Raw genomic sequence first — 17,634 nt, forward strand, 5'->3', positions numbered from 1 at the left:
TAGTCCCAACTGTAATAAATGTATATTAAATAGCAAAATTAGCACTTATCACAATTTCTCACTGTAGCTCCTACCCTCAGAGTGAAGAGTAGTACATTTTTTAAACTTAAGTTTCATTCTGCCAGTTCTGAGCATGAGCAAATCTGATTCCCTGTTTATGTAGTTTATTCACTTAATACTAAATCAACTATAGAAGTTTTATGGCATCATGCTAGATAATCTTCCTTTAGAGACCACAGCCTCCTTGTAGGACTGTGACTAGGGATGGGCGAATGTTTCGCAACATTCGAAAAACGGCATGAATTTTAACACATTCGTTCGTTCGAATCGAATTTCGAATGTATACATAACATTCTAACATTCAATTTTCGAATGTTCGGTTTCAAATTTTATGATTACATTCGAAAATATTAATTTCGAAAAATTCAAATTTAGATTTGTAATAGTATTTCTAATGCTTTATTTAAATGTAATATTCAAATTATGCAATATTCTATATAAAAAGATTTGAAATGATATATTTGTATCTATTATGTATCAATTTACTAGATACCATCCCTACCACATGAACTATTGAACTTCTGAATAGTATTTGTTAAATAGAATGTTAAATTCGAAATTTCGAATGTGGACATTCGATATAATTATAAACATTTGAATTCGAAAGTGACATTCGAAAACTGTAAATAGCATTCGATTATAGAACTTTTAAGAACATTCGTTCTAATCAAACATTCGGATTTATAATTCGAATTTCGGTAATAACATTCGTTCTAACATTCGAAATTCGAAAATTTACACATTCGCCCATCCCTAGCTGTGACAGGAAGTAATTTGTATTACAACAAAGAAACGGACTGTTTAATATCCCGTTAAATTGATTTTACATATGCTATTTCTCATTACATGTATTATTATTATTATTGGAATGATCTGTTATTTACAAAGAACCAACATTTGTCATGTTTTCTACAGGGGCAGAGCTGTGCAGGAATTTGTTATTACAATACCTAGGCCCCCCCCCTTGTCTGGCTCAGGAAATATGGAAGGCTTATCAGTTTATATATAGATAACTAATCATCTGACACATATTTTAGACCCTGACCTAAGGCTCTAGCTGCTGATAATAAAGTCACAATATTAGCCGGCTGAGCTGATTGTTGTTTTTGTTTTTATATATACATTTTTATTTAAAAGGTCATGGTTGGTTTTTATGTCTGTCCAATACTCTGAGCCTCATCTTTTAAATTACAAAATTAGATTTACCATAATTTTTGTGTTTTCAAACAATTATTTGCATGTGAAAAATCTACTGCAGATTCAGAAAATATATATAACAATTTTATACAAAATATAAGTTTAGTATTGCAGGAATGTAAGATAAGTCTCATGAAATGTCCATGGTGTTTTTTGTTTTTCAGAACCTGCCAACGCATCTTTACACGTAAATGAAACAAAAGATTCTCTAAATGCAACTTGTGTTGCCACAGGATGGCCAAAGCCAGTTATATCGTGGTCCGGTGTAGGAATGGGAAACAGCAATGACAGCAAGTTTGAAACCATTAATGGGCTTGTCACTGTCACAAGCTGGATCATTAGAAATACACCAGAATCACATATGGCTGAACAGCTGGCGTGTGTAGTTCTGCATATGGGAAAGGAAACCATATTAAGAAAAGAGAAAAGTGAGTACTTTATGACAAAATTATAGGGTCAGGAAACCCAATTTCTCCAACATAGGTGTGTCCGGTCCACGGCGTCATCCTTACTTGTGGGATATTCTCTTCCCCAACAGGAAATGGCAAAGAGCCCAGCAAAGCTGGTCACATGATCCCTCCTAGGCTCCGCCTTCCCCAGTCATTCTCTTTGCCGTTGTACAGGCAACATCTCCACGGAGATGGCTTAGAGTTTTTTAGTGTTTAACTGTAGTTTTTATTATTCAATCAAGAGTTTGTTATTTTAAAATAGTGCTGGTATGTACTATTTACTCTGAAACAGAAAAGAGATGAAGATTTCTGTTTGTAAGAGGAAAATGATTTTAGCAACCGTTACTAAAATCGATGGCTGTTTCCACACAGGACTGTTGAGAGGAATTAACTTCAGTTGGGGGAACAGTGAGCAGACTTTTGCTGCTTGAGGTATGACACATTCTAACAAGACGATGTAATGCTGGAAGCTGTCATTTTCCCTATGGGATCCGGTAAGCCATTTTTATTACAGAAAGAAAAAAAGGGCTTCACAAGGGCTTTTAAGACTGTAGACATTTTCTGGGCTAAAACGATTTATATATAAGCATATTTTATACTCCATAGCCTTGAGGAATTATTTTAATCTTGGGAACTATGTAAAATAACCGGCAGGCACTGTATTGGACACCTTATTCTCTAGGGGCTTTCCCTAATCATAAGCAGAGTCTCATTTTCGCGCCTCTATTGCGCACTTGTTTTTGGGAAGCATGACATGCAGATGCATGTGTGAGGAGCTCTGATACATAGAAAAGACTTTCTGAAGGCGTCATTTGGTATCGTATTCCCCTTTGGGCTTGGTTGGGTCTCAGCAAAGCAGATACCAGGGACTGTAAAGGGGTTAAATATAAAAACGGCTCCGGTTCCGTTATTTTAAGGGTTAAAGTTTCCAAATTTGGTGTGCAATACTCTTAAGGCTTTAAGACACTGTGGTGAAATTTTGGTGAATTTTGAACAATTCCTTCATACTTTTTCACAATTGCAGTAATAAAGTGTGTTCAGTTTAAAATTTAAAGTGACAGTAACGGTTTATTTTAAAACGTTTTTTTGTACTTTGTTATCAAGTTTATGCCTGTTTAACATGTCTGAACTACCAGATAGACTGTGTTCTGAATGTGGGGAAGCCAAGGTTCCTTCTCATTTAAATAGATGTGATTTATGTGACACAAAATTTAGAGAAAATGATGCCCAAGATGATTCCTCAAGTGAGGGGAGTAAGCATGGTACTGCATCATCCCCTCCTTCGTCTACACCAGTCTTGCCCACACAGGAGGCCCCTAGTACATCTAGTGCGCCAATACTCCTTACTATGCAACAATTAACGGCTGTAATGGATAATTCTATAAAAAACATTTTAGCCAAAATGCCCACTTATCAGCGAAAGCGCGACTGCTCTGTTTTAGAAAATACTGAAGAGCATGAGGACGCTGATGATATTGGTTCTGAAGTGCCCCTACACCAGTCTGAGGGGGCCAGGGAGGTTTTGTCTGAGGGAGAAATTTCAGATTCAGGGAAAATTTCTCAACATGCTGAACCTGATGTGATTACATTTAAATTTAAATTGGAACATCTCCGCGCTCTGCTTAAGGAGGTGTTATCTACTCTGGATGATTGTGAGAATTTGGTCATTCCAGAGAAACTATGTAAAATGGACAAGTTCCTAGAGGTCCCGGGGCCCCCCGAAGCTTTTCCTATACCCAAGCGGGTGGCGGACATTGTAAATAAAGAATGGGAAAGGCCCGGTATACCTTTCGTCCCTCCCCCCATATTTAAAAAATTGTTTCCTATGGTCGACCCCAGAAAGGACTTATGGCAGACAGTCCCCAAGGTCGAGGGGGCGGTTTCTACTCTAAACAAACGCACCACTATACCTATAGAAGATAGTTGTGCTTTCAAAGATCCTATGGATAAAAAATTAGAAGGTTTGCTTAAAAAGATGTTTGTTCAGCAAGGTTACCTTCTACAACCAATTTCATGCATTGTTCCTGTCACTACAGCAGCGTGTTTCTGGTTCGATGAACTAGAAAAGGCGCTCAATAATAATTCTTCTTCTTATGAGGAGATTATGGACAGAATTCATGCTCTCAAATTGGCTAATTCTTTCACCCTAGACGCCACTTTGCAATTGGCTAGGTTAGCGGCGAAAAATTCTGGTTTTGCTATTGTGGCGCGCAGAGCGCTTTGGCTAAAATCTTGGTCAGCGGATGCGTCTTCCAAGAACAAATTGCTTAACATTCCTTTCAAGGGGAAAACGCTGTTTGGCCCTGACTTGAAAGAGATTATCTCTGATATCACTGGGGGCAAGGGCCACGCCCTTCCTCAGGATAGGTCTTTCAAGGCCAAAAATAAACCTAATTTTCGTCCCTTTCGCAGAAACGGACCAGCCCCAAGTGCTACGTCCTCTAAGCAAGAGGGTAATACTTATCAAGCCAAGCCAGCCTGGAGACCAATGCAAGGCTGGAACAAAGGAAAGCAGGCCAAGAAACCTGCCACTACTACCAAGACAGCATGAGATGTTGGCCCCCGATCCGGGACCGGATCTGGTGGGGGGCAGACTCTCTCTCTTCGCTCAGGCTTGGGCAAGAGATGTTCTGGATCCTTGGGCACTGGAAATAGTCTCCCAAGGTTATCTTCTGGAATTCAAGGGGCCTCCCCCAAGGGGGAGGTTCCACAGGTCTCAATTGTCTTCAGACCACATAAAAAAACAGGCATTCTTACATCGTGTAGAAGACCTGTTAAAAATGGGAGTGATTCATCCTGTTCCATTAGGAGAACAAGGGATGGGGTTCTACTCCAATCTGTTCGTAGTTCCCAAAAAAGAGGGAACATTCAGACCAATCTTAGATCTCAAGATCCTAAACAAGTTTCTCAAGGTTCCATCGTTCAAAATGGAAACCATTCGAACAATTCTTCCTTCCATCCAGGAAGGTCAATTCATGACCACGGTGGATTTAAAGGATGCGTATCTACATATTCCTATCCACAAGGAACATCATCGGTTCCTAAGGTTCGCATTCCTGGACAAGCATTACCAGTTTGTGGCACTTCCGTTCGGATTAGCCACTGCTCCAAGAATTTTCACAAAGGTACTAGGGTCCCTTCTAGCGGTGCTAAGACCAAGGGGCATTGCAGTAGTACCTTACTTGGACGACATTCTGATTCAAGCGTCGTCCCTTCCTCAAGCAAAGGCTCACACGGGCATTGTCCTGGCCTTTCTCAGATCTCACGGGTGGAAAGTGAACGTAGAAAAAAGTTCTCTATCTCCGTCAACAAGGGTTCCCTTCTTGGGAACAATAATAGACTCCTTAGAAATGAGGATTTTTCTGACAGAGGCCAGAAAATCAAAACTTCTAAACTCTTGTCAAATACTTCATTCTGTTCCTCTTCCTTCCATAGCGCAGTGCATGGAAGTAATAGGTTTGATGGTAGCGGCAATGGACATAGTTCCTTTTGCGCGAATTCATCTAAGACCATTACAACTGTGCATGCTCAGTCAGTGGAATGGGGACTATACAGACTTGTCTCCGACGATACAAGTAGATCAGAGGACCAGAGATTCACTCCGTTGGTGGCTGTCCCTGGACAACCTGTCACAGGGGATGAGCTTCCGCAGACCAGAGTGGGTCATTGTCACGACCGACGCCAGTCTGGTGGGCTGGGGCGCGGTCTGGGGACCCCTGAAAGCTCAGGGTCTTTGGTCTCGGGAAGAATCTCTTCTCCCGATAAATATTCTGGAACTGAGAACGATATTAAATGCTCTCAAGGCTTGGCCTCAGCTAGCAAAGGCCAAGTTCATACGGTTTCAATCAGACAACATGACGACTGTTGCGTACATCAACCATCAGGGGGGAACAAGGAGTTCCCTGGCGATGGAAGAAGTGACCAAAATCATTCAATGGGCGGAGACTCACTCCTGCCACTTGTCTGCAATCCACATCCCAGGAGTGGAAAATTGGGAAGCGGATTTTCTCAGTCGTCAGACATTTCATCCGGGGGAGTGGGAACTCCATCCGGAAATCTTTGCCCAAATTACTCAATTGTGGGGCATTCCAGACATGGATCTGATGGCCTCTCGTCAGAACTTCAAGGTTCCTTGCTACGGGTCCAGATCCAGGGATCCCAAGGCGACTCTAGTAGATGCACTAGTAGCACCTTGGACCTTCAAACTAGCTTATGTATTCCCGCCGTTTCCTCTCATCCCCAGGCTGGTAGCCAGGATCAATCAGGAGAGGGCATCGGTGATCTTGATAGCTCCTGCGTGGCCAAGCAGGACTTGGTATGCAGATCTGGTGAATATGTCATCGGCTCCACCATGGAAGCTACCTTTGAGACGAGACCTTCTTGTTCAAGGTCCGTTCGAACATCCGAATCTGGTCTCACTCCAACTGACTGCTTGGAGATTGAACGCTTGATCTTATCAAAGCGAGGGTTCTCAGATTCTGTCATTGATACTCTTGTTCAGGCCAGAAAGCCTGTAACTAGAAAAATCTACCACAAAATATGGAAAAAATATATCTGTTGGTGTGAATCTAAAGGATTCCCTTGGGACAAGATAAAAATTCCTAAGATTCTATCCTTTCTTCAAGAAGGTTTGGAGAAAGGATTATCTGCAAGTTCTTTGAAGGGACAGATTTCTGCCTTGTCTGTGTTACTTCACAAAAAGCTGGCAGCTGTGCCAGATGTTCAAGCCTTTGTTCAGGCTCTGGTTAGAATCAAGCCTGTTTACAAACCTTTGACTCCTCCTTGGAGTCTCAATTTAGTTCTTTCAGTTCTTCAGGGGGTTCCGTTTGAACCCTTACATTCCGTTGATATTAAGTTATTATCTTGGAAAGTTTTGTTTTTGGTTGCAATTTCTTCTGCTAGAAGAGTTTCAGAATTATCTGCTCTGCAGTGTTCTCCTCCTTATCTGGTGTTCCATGCAGATAAGGTGGTTTTGCGTACTAAACCTGGTTTTCTTCCGAAAGTTGTTTCTAACAAAAACATTAACCAGGAGATAGTCGTGCCTTCTTTGTGTCCGAATCCAGTTTCAAAGAAGGAACGTTTGTTGCACAATTTGGATGTAGTGCGTGCTCTAAAATTCTATTTAGATGCTACAAAGGATTTTAGACAAACATCTTCCTTGTTTGTTGTTTATTCTGGTAAAAGGAGAGGTCAAAAAGCAACTTCTACCTCTCTCTCTTTTTGGCTTAAAAGCATCATCAGATTCGCTTACGAGACTGCCGGACGGCAGCCTCCTGAAAGAATCACAGCTCATTCCACTAGGGCTGTGGCTTCCACATGGGCCTTCAAGAACGAGGCTTCTGTTGATCAGATATGTAAGGCAGCGACTTGGTCTTCACTGCACACTTTTACTAAATTTTACAAGTTTGATACTTTTGCTTCTTCTGAGGCTATTTTTGGGAGAAAGGTTTTGCAAGCCGTGGTGCCTTCCATCTAGGTGACCTGATTTGCTCCCTCCCTTCATCAGTGTCCTAAAGCTTTGGTATTGGTTCCCACAAGTAAGGATGACGCCGTGGACCGGACACACCTATGTTGGAGAAAACAGAATTTATGTTTACCTGATAAATTACTTTCTCCAACGGTGTGTCCGGTCCACGGCCCGCCCTGGTTTTTTTAATCAGGTCTGATAATTTATTTTCTTTAACTACAGTCACCACGGTATCATATGGTTTCTCCTATGCAAATATTCCTCCTTTACGTCGGTCGAATGACTGGGGAAGGCGGAGCCTAGGAGGGATCATGTGACCAGCTTTGCTGGGCTCTTTGCCATTTCCTGTTGGGGAAGAGAATATCCCACAAGTAAGGATGACGCCGTGGACCGGACACACCGTTGGAGAAAGTAATTTATCAGGTAAACATAAATTCTGTTTTTTTTCTTTCATGATTCAGATACAGCATACAAACTTTATCAACTTTCCAATTTACTTATATTATCTAATTGACTTCATTCTCTTGGTATCCTTTGTTGAAAAGTATACCTAGGAAAGCCCAAGAGCTTGGAGCTAGCTTCTGATTGGTGGTTGTACATGTATGCCTCTTCCTATTGGCTTACCAATGTGAACAGCTTATTCCCAGTAATGCATTGCTGCTCCTTCAATACAGGATATCACAGACATGAAGCACAATTGATCATAGAAATACATTGGAAAGTTGTTTAAAAATAGCATGTTCTATCTGAATCATGAAATAAACATTTTGGGTTTTAGGTCCCTTTAAATAGTTCTCGTATACCTAGAATTCCCTTTGTGCTAGGATTTTGTAATTAAAATTATTGTGTAGATTCAGTGGGAATGTGGCTATATACTTTTACCTTTTTTAAGTGTGTTATTAAGCATACAAAAGGATGCTACACAGCTGAGATTAACTCATACAAGATTTGAAACTGTTAAATCTGGATCTGCATCTATTTTTGTGCTTTTTTCTTACAGAACTCATTATCTGTATGAGACATCACATAGATGTCTATTAAATACATATACTGATGTAAATATTCCATCCCACTTACTATCGAGGGACTATACAATAGTGTTAAATATAGGTTTAATGAGTTTAGACCATACTTTGATAGAGACATCTAAAATGGTGTCTGTGACCATTTCAGGGTATATTGCTTAAGCACAAGATAATAGAATTATTATAGATCGCCTTGGAATATAGTCAGATGTGTTAAAATACCAGTTTTGTACTTTATCAACACCCTTTGTGTGATGAATGCGCTGCAGAACCAATGGTTGGCGGGATCGTAATTGCCAAAGCTATTGTCAGTAGCTGACTTACTCAACAGAGGGCCCTGGTGCAAGATTTTTTTTGGGGCCCCCCAATGGTAACTCAGTAAAAAGCAAAAGTATTAATATACATTCTGCTCTGTATAATGATTTTGAGGATAGATTGGCAGATAGATAGATTGATAGATAGATAGATAGATTGATAATAGCTACATTATAGATTATAGATAGATAGGTTATAGATAGACTAGTCCTAAAGCCTGTGTACACGGGACATTTCTTCTATAAGATACGAGTCCACGGATCCATCCTTTACTTGTGGGATATGATCCTCCTGCTAACAGGAAGTGGCAAAGAGCACCACAGCAGAGCTGTCTATATAGCTCCTCCCTTGACTCCACCCCCCAGTCATTCTCTTTGCCTACTCTAAGTACTAGGAAGGGTAAAGTGAAAGAGGTGATAAAATGTTAGTTTTTATTTTCTTCAAGCAAGAGTTTTATATTTTAAATGGTACCGGTGTGTACTATTTTCCCTCAGGCAGCAGATGGATGAAGACTTCTGCCTGGGGGCTGATGATCTTAGCATTTGTCACTAAGATCCAGAGCAGTTCCCACAGAATGGCTGAGGAGTACTTAAGAAACTTCAGTGTGTGGAACGTTTTCATGCTATAAGCAGTGAGGTATGTTCAGTCATTTTTTTCTGGAGACACTGTGTTATTTCAGAATTGGCTGACAGTATCCCCATGAGGGAAAGGGTAAGCAGTAATCCTAAAGTATAAAGAGGGGTATTACTGAACTTGCATGTTGGGTTATATAAAAATGGTTGACACTGATGTTATGATGTTTGTGGGCAAACGTTTACATGACTGGGAGTACAGATAACGTTTTTATTAGAGACGTTTTTTATACTTCATTCAGTATTACAGGGTACACATGGCTTCATTATGGGTATTTGAACCCACATGGCTTTTAGACCGCTCTGGTGCGGTCATTTTAGGCTGTGAGACATGGAGTGAGATGGGCGGGGCCTATTTTTGCGCCTCAGTTGCACAGTTGTTTTTACCAGACAAGCAGCAAGCTCCAACTCCAGTGGGCCTTTTAGAGCAGTATTGGGCCAAATCGAAGGTTTAATCCGATTTTACAGACCCCTGAGGGCAGGTAGGCACCACAGCAGGGCTTTGGCGAGGTGCAGGGGGTGTTTTTTATTGAAATAAACATTTTATTGCATTCCGTTTTTTCTGGTAAGGGTTAAGTGTTCCTTTCCTTGTGGGGCAAACTTAGCTGAACAGTTGGGTTGCTTTTATCATAAAATTGGGATAATTTTATTGTTTTAAAGCAGTTTTGGAACAATTGCATGCTTTTTTTCTCTTAAAGGCGCAGTACCGTTTTTTCAGATTGTTATTTTTTCACTAAATAAAGTGTTTTCAAGCCTGTTTGTGGTCAATACTAGCCTGTTTTCACATGTCTGACATTGAGGAAAGCCAATGTTCCATGTGTTTAGAAGCCATTGTGGAACCCCCATTTAAAATGTGTCCCTCATGTACTGAAAGGGCCTTACATTGCAAAGAACATATTTTAGCTGATAAAAGTATGTCTCAGGAGGATTCTCAGTCAGAAGAGAATCAGACCTCGCCGTATTCAGCATTGCACCAGCAGCTCACAAGATCTGCTGGTGCAACGCTGCCCCCTGCAGATTCGCGGCCAATAGGCCACCAGCAGGGGGGTGTCAATCAACCCGCTCAGAGCAGGCGGACAGGTTATGGTGCAGCGGTATTTGTGACCGCTGTTTTATAACTGCTGTTTCTGGCGAGCCTGCAGGCTCGCCAGAAACACGGGGCATCAAGCTCCATACGGAGCTTGTTAAATATGCCCCTATTTCCTTTCTAGCTCTGTAGGAATTCCTATTTCTTAGTCTGTCCAGGTGGGGAATAAAAACACTATTAAAATCACCTCCGATTATCATCTGTGTATTTATCATATTAATTTTGCAAATAATGTATCCCAGAATTCAGGTCGACATTCATTCGGTGCATATAGATTACATAGCGTAAACAAAACATCATTAATTTTAAGTTCTAAGATCACATATCTCCCTTCTACATCTTTGTCTTGGGATAATACTTGGAAATCTATGTTTTTAATAAAAACGCACGCTACCCCTCTCTTCCTTTTTTTGCTTCCTTATCACTCAAGTGTGTCTCTTGTAAAAAGACAATGTCTGGTTTATGTTTTTTGAGTTGATAAACTATTTTTTTTCTCTTAATTGGGGAGGAGATTCCCCCAACATTCCACGATAGAAAATTAAGTGTGTCTTTCATTATATTTATCCTTTGCTATATAGAAACAGCATCTAATCAAATACCTAACCACTTAGATGGCCAATATATATATAAGAGAGGAAAAAAAAAAAGAGGAGAAAGAAATACAGTTGAAAAATCTGTACAGACACACATGGTGGACAAGTTCCACAACACTACTCCTGGGCCTCTATATTACATTTTATGTATCTCTCTATTGTCCTGTGTTATTTCCCAGGAACTGTTTAATTTCCTCTACATTTTCTAATATAGTTATTTTATTGTCACAGTTTATCTTGATTTTAGCAAGGTATATCATTGTGGCTTGGAAACCTTCCTTTATCAGCTGTGTACACCATGGGGCCATGACTCTTCTTTTATTTGACGTCTCTGCTGAAAAATCTTGAAATAGTAATACTCGTTCTTTATGAATCTCAAGTGGTCCCTTTTTTCTGTAATATGACATTATTTTTTGCTTATTTTGAAATTTTAAAAATGTTACTAATATTGGTCTCTTGGGGTTTGAGGTATTTCCTTTGTTATTAAAACTCCCTAGTCTATGTAATCTTTCCACTACCATACTAGATGTCTCTTTAGTCATATCAAGAATCTGTGGTAGTGTATGTGTAACAAAATTCAATAGATCTAGATATTCTGACGACTCTGGAAGACCTACTATTTTAAGATTATTTCTCCGAGATCTAACCTCTAGTTCATCCATGCGAGCTTGGATAGTATCTAGGGTTTTAGCCTGTGACTTAAGTGTAGACTGTTGAGTATACTGTGTGTCCTCTAGGTCTGATAAATTATTTTCGATGTCTGTTAATCTTTTTGAGAATTGCTTTAATTCGCTAGTTAAGCTAGTTAATTTTGTCTTTACTTCCTCAAATTGTGGTATAAAGATATCTGTAATTTGTTTGATCAGGTTATTGGTGTCTATGACAGATTGTGAACTTGTCATACGTTCTGTTGAACTTGTCTCTGTGCTACCTATGCTGTTTCTAGGCTTCCTGTCTTTCATTTTAGGCGGCATTGTGTAAGAGTCACTTTTACCAATCCCAAGAAATTTGTCCATAAAAAAAGTTAGAAAACTACACCCCATGCAACTACTAGTGAATATTTGTGATCTGTGGTGTGGTGGATATTGGATGTGTTATTGTGTGTGTGAAATCAAGAAGATAAAGGAAAAGTGATAGGTTGTGTAGAGTGTACTATTTGATGTCTATAGAGTCAATACCTAGACCTTAACTTGTGAGAGAATTTTATGTCAGTGTGTGCAATAGAAAAATATAAATAGTGCTGCTGTGACTTAGTGAATAAAAATAGTGTATTTAGGATTGGGGACTTCCTATCAAAGTTTTTTCCCCTTCTCTTTCTCTGACTTTTCTGTCACAATTCCTTTATGTAATATACCTGCAAAAATGTTGCTATGATAGATTTACATATTCAAGTATACACAGTTATAAGTTCAATTCCTTTATTTCTGATGCTAACATGCAAGTTATTAGACTGGAAGCCAAGATGTCTGACTTCACTGTTCTAGTCCGCAGGGCATTGTGGCTAAAATCGTGGTCAGCTGATGTTACCTCTAATTCCACACTTCTGACACTTCCTTACTTCCTGACTTAGTCTGGCAGAAATAAATTCTGATATTATGGGTGGAAAAGGGTCTTTTCTACCACAAGACAAGAAGAACAGACTCAAAGGACGTCAAAGTAATTTTCATTCCTTTCTTAACTTCAAAGGTCAAAAGTCTTCCTCTCACTCTTCCAAGCAGGAGCAGTCCAAGTCTTCTTGGAATAAAGGGAAGCAATCAAAAAAACTCTCTGTGGAATCTAAGTCAGCATGAAGGGTTGGCCCTGGTCCGGGTTCGGATCAAGTGGGGGGCAGACTTTCCTTGTTTTGTCAAGCGTGGAGACGAGATGTCCCAGATCCTGGGCTGTGGACAAAGTATCTGAGAGTACAAAATAGAATTCAAAACATTCCCTCCAAGGGTCAGATTCCACCTCTCAAGATTATCTGCAGACCAGGTAAAAAGAGAGGCATTCTTGAACTGCGTTCAGGACTTTTCCTCCCTGGGAGTGATTGTTCCATTCCAGTAAGGGAACAGGGTCTAGGATTCTATTCAAATCTGTTCATGGTTCCCAAAAAAGAGGGAACTTTTCGACCCATGTTAGACCTAAAGTGCCTCTACAAGTTTCTCAGGGTACCTTCCTTCAAAATGGAAACCATTCGTTCCGTTCTTCCTGTGGTCCAAAAGGGTCAGTTCATGACGACCATAGACCTGAAGGACGCGTATCTTCATGTTCCCATCCACAGGGATTATCACAAATTCCTGAGATTTGCCTTTCTAGCCAAACACTTTCCGTTTGTGGCTCTTCCGTTTTGGCATTGCCATAGCTTCCAGAATTTTCTTAAAAGTTCTGGGGGCTCCCTTGGCAGTGATCAGGTCTCTGGAAATTGCAGTGGTGCAATACCTGGACAACATATTGGTTCAGGCCCCATCTATTTAACAAGCAAACTCTCATACAGAGATCTTGTTGTCCCATGGTTGGAAAGTGATTCTGGAAATGAGTTCCCTTGTTCCAGCTACAAGGGTGGTTTTCTTAGGGACAATAATAGATTCCCTATCTATGAAAATTTTTCTGACAGAGATCAGAAAATCCCAAATTCTCTCCTCTTGCCTCTCTCTTCAGTCTACTGTTCGGCCATCAGTGGCTCAATGTATGGAGGTAATTGGTCTGATGGTGGCTTCCATGTACATCATTCCCTTTGCTCTATTCCATTTGATATCTCTGCAATTATGCATGCTCAGACAATGGAACGGAGACCATTTGGATCAGTCTCAGAGGATAGATCTAGACCAGTCAACAAGAGACTCTCTCCCGTGGTGGCTTTCTCAGGACCATCTCTCTCAGGGCACATGCTTCTGGAGACCTTTCTGGGTGATTGTGACTACGGACGCCAGCCTGCTAGGCTGGGGAGCAGTCTCGGACTCGTTAAGGTGCACTATGGACTAAGGAGGAGTCTGCTCTCCCAATAAACATCTTGGAGTCGAGCGATTTACAATGCTCTGATGGCTTGGCCTCAATTGTCCTTAGCCCAGTTTATCAGGTTTCAGTCAGACAACGTCACCTCAGTGGCTGACATCAATAACCAGGGAGGAACTTGGAGTTCCTTAGCCATAAAGGAGATGGCACGGATTATTCAGTGGGCGAAAGCTCAGCCACTAGGGAGGAACTCGGAGTTCCTTAGCCATGAAGGAGGTGGCATGGATTATTCAGTGGGCAGATGCTCACAATTGTTGTCTATCTGCCATCCACATTCCTGGAGTGGACAACTGGAAAGCAGATTTCCTGAGCAGACAGACATTTCATCCCGGGGAGTGGGCTCTCCATCTGGAGGTGTTCTCCAGGTTAACCCTCAAATTGGGCTGCCGGAGTTGGATCTGATGGAATCTCTCCCCCCTCTCTTTTGTGCTCTTTCTCACCCCTCTCTTTTGTGCTCTTTCTCGTCCCTCTCTTTTGTGATCTTTCTTCCCCCTTTTTGTGCTCTTTCTGCCCCCCTCTTTTGCTCTCTCTCACTCCCCTCTTTTGCTCTGTCTCCTCTTTTGTGCATTCACTCTACAGACCACATCCCCGCCATGCCCGCTCCACCCAGTGGTGGTAGATAGATTATGGATAAATAGATTATAGATAGATAGATTATAGATAGATTATAGATAGGTAGATTGATAGATAGATATATAGATAGATAGAATGGATCTACAACCTGCACAAATAAAAGGTTTCCCTGCACTAAAATTGTAAACATTCTGCATAAAGCTATGTATAACCTGCTGTTATGGGCCCCCTCCAGCTCTTGGGCCCTGTTGCGACCGTACCTGCTGCACTAATGGTAGATCTGCACCTGGCCATAGCTGGTGATGCATTTTATGATTTTCTTGCTATGTGCTGATATGATACAAACTTTTTCCAATATGGTGTCCTCAATTGGATTGTGATCAATCAGAATTTAAAAAATAGAGATAGGGAGCAAATAAAAAAACCAACAACACAGATAAACGAGATTGCAAGGACTAGCATTGACCCCATTGTCTTGCAGCAATATATTCTGCACCATTTTCATACAGATATTATGCAAATGTAGAAAATATCCCTAGATTTATGAATGTTAAACACATAGGTAATACCCCCTCTGGAGCCAGAAGCATTGCATCTCCCGAGCTGGGGATGTTTGACTTTTGGTGCCGATTAGCTCACTGGTTGTTTCCTACTCAGAACCAGTGGTTTTGTGCACCTCCTGAACAAAATTAAACTTTCATGATGACAGAGCATGTCATTTTAGACACTTCTATTATCAGACTTTGTTCTCTTGGTATCCTTTGCTAAAAAGTATATGCTAACTACTGAGTGGTGGCTACACACATTTGTCTCTTCAAATGGCTCAACAGATGTTCTCAGTATGCATTGCTCCTCCAGAGCTGAATTTAACTATGCATTTAATCTCTCTGCAAATGTTACACATAGCGCTAGATTACAAGTGGAGTGGTATTTAATGTTACCACTCGAGCATTAACACCGCTGGAAGTAAACCTTTTTTGTGCGTGCAGGTTAGCATGCGTATTACAAGTTGAAAGTAAATTGTTTTCATGTGTCATGCTTCGCTTTAGGACTTCTGATACCGTGACCACATTAACTTGTTCTCTCCATAGACTTCAATGGAGCGTGCACAATGAAAAAAAAAAGCTAACACCTCGTTTAACAAAGTGCGCTGAAGGTAGTTATACATATTTTACATTCCAATGTTTTTCACAAAGAAGAAAATGTTCTTTTTATTTTTAAATATATATTTCTATATGAATATATTATTTATTTTTTTAAGTATATATCTATAACTATATATCTATATGAACATATATAGGTATAGTCAGTGCTTTTTTTTTTACAAAATAAAAAGACGCCAGTACTCATTGATTATTGATTAATTAGTGATTGATATATTGTACTCATTAGCTTTGAGAAAAGCAAAGGGACAACGTTATTAACAATGCTTGATATATTTTGCAGCCCCCTCTTGTGAATAGTAGAGTATTTACATGACAATTATATATATTAGCTGTTATGGGGTGACAGAGATGATGGTGCACAGTATTAGTGAGGACCCCCACAAAATAACCTAGGTATAGCTATATACAGATATATAAAGGAATATCTGCTTAAAAATACAAAAAAACAAAACATTTTCCCCTAGGTGAAGAACATTGTAATGTAAAATGTTTACAGTACATACACAGTAAAAAACATTCACCTAGATTACAAGTTTTGCGTTAACGGTTTTACAGCTGAAAAAAATGGCAATTTCAGCCTAAAAACAGTAACGCAGCCATTACAAGTCGTGTCGGTATAGCTATACCACAAGCATTGTAGCCTGTAACACAACGTCAGTCCCCACTCAAAAAAAATTACGTTTTTACGCGGGATTTCCATAGCGCTGGTATTACAGGTTGTGCTGTGTGGCTAAAATGCTTGCGTTACAGCCTATACTGACACAATCCATTCTGCCATCTGAGACCAGTAAAAAAGTAAAACTCTTAACTAAAGTGTTACAAAGTACACAAACACCCATAAACTACCTATTAACCTGTAAACCGAGGCCCTCCCGCATTGCAAACACTATTTAAAACTTATTAACCCCTAACCTGCCGCCCACCCACATCCCTGCCACTATATTAAAGTTATTAACCCCTATTCCGTCGCTCCCCGACACCACTGCCACTAACTAATGCTATTAACCCCTAAACCACCAGCCCCCCACATCACCACTACTAAATAAACCTATGAACCCCTAAACCGTCAGCCCCCATTATCGCCACTAATAAATTAAACTATTAACCCCTAAACCTATCACCCCTAACTTTAAATTAAAATTACAATATCCACATCTTAAAATAAATAAAAACTTACCTGTGAAATTAAAAAAACCTGTTTAAACTAACAATTAACCTAACATAACTATTATACTAAACTATTATACTAAAATTAAAATAACTACCAATTAAAATTACACACACAAAAAAACTAACACTACTAAAAAAAATTAAGTCTAAAATTACAAAAAATAAAATACTGAGGCCTAGATCTAGAGTTCGGCGGTAGCCGTCAAAACCAGCGTTAGAGGCTCCTAACGCTGGTTTTGGCCGCCCGCTGGTATTTGGAGTCAGTGATTAAAGGGTCTAACGCTCACTTTACAGCCGCGACTTTTCCATACCGCAGATCCCCCTACGCCATTTGCGTAGCCTATCTTTTCAATGGGATCTTTCTAACGCTGGTATTTAGAGTCGTTTCTGCAGTGAGCGTTAGAGCTCTAACGACAAGATTCCAGCCGCCTGAAAATAGCAGGAGTTAAGAGCTTTCTGGCTAACGCCGGTTTATAAAGCTCTTAACTACTGTACCCTAAAGTACACTAACACCCATAAACTACCTATGTACCCCTAAACCGAGGTCCCCCCACATCGCCGCCACTCGATTAAAAATTTTAACCCCTAATCTTCCGACCGCCACCTACGTTATACTTATGTACCCCTAATCTGCTGCCCCTAACCCCGCCGACCCCTATATTACATTTATTAACCCCTAATCTGCCCCCCACAACATCGCCGCCAGCTACTTAAAATAATTAACCCCTAATCTTCCGACCGCAAAGCGCCGCCACCTACGTTATCCCTATGTACCCCTAATCTGCTACCCCTAACACCGCCGACCCCTATATTATATTTATTATCCCCTAATCTGCCCCCCTCAACGTCGCCGACACCTGCCTACACTTATTAACCCCTAATCTGCCGAGCGGACCGCACCGCTACTAT

General features: G+C 40.5%; 1 protein-coding gene across 2 annotated transcripts in view; it reads left to right on the forward strand.

Moving 5' to 3' along the window:
- The window catches only part of LOC128652891 (OX-2 membrane glycoprotein), a 162,962-nt gene that overhangs the window by 87,496 nt on the left and 57,832 nt on the right, over positions 1 to 17,634 (forward strand). For both annotated transcript variants that reach the window (XM_053705880.1, XM_053705881.1), the window contains exon 5: positions 1,422 to 1,685. In XM_053705880.1, coding sequence (XP_053561855.1) covers positions 1,422 to 1,685 — 264 coding nt within the window. The remainder of the gene's footprint in view (positions 1 to 1,421; positions 1,686 to 17,634) is intronic.

This window comes from Bombina bombina, chromosome 3, assembly GCF_027579735.1.
Source record: "Bombina bombina isolate aBomBom1 chromosome 3, aBomBom1.pri, whole genome shotgun sequence".
Taxonomy (NCBI): domain Eukaryota; kingdom Metazoa; phylum Chordata; class Amphibia; order Anura; family Bombinatoridae; genus Bombina; species Bombina bombina.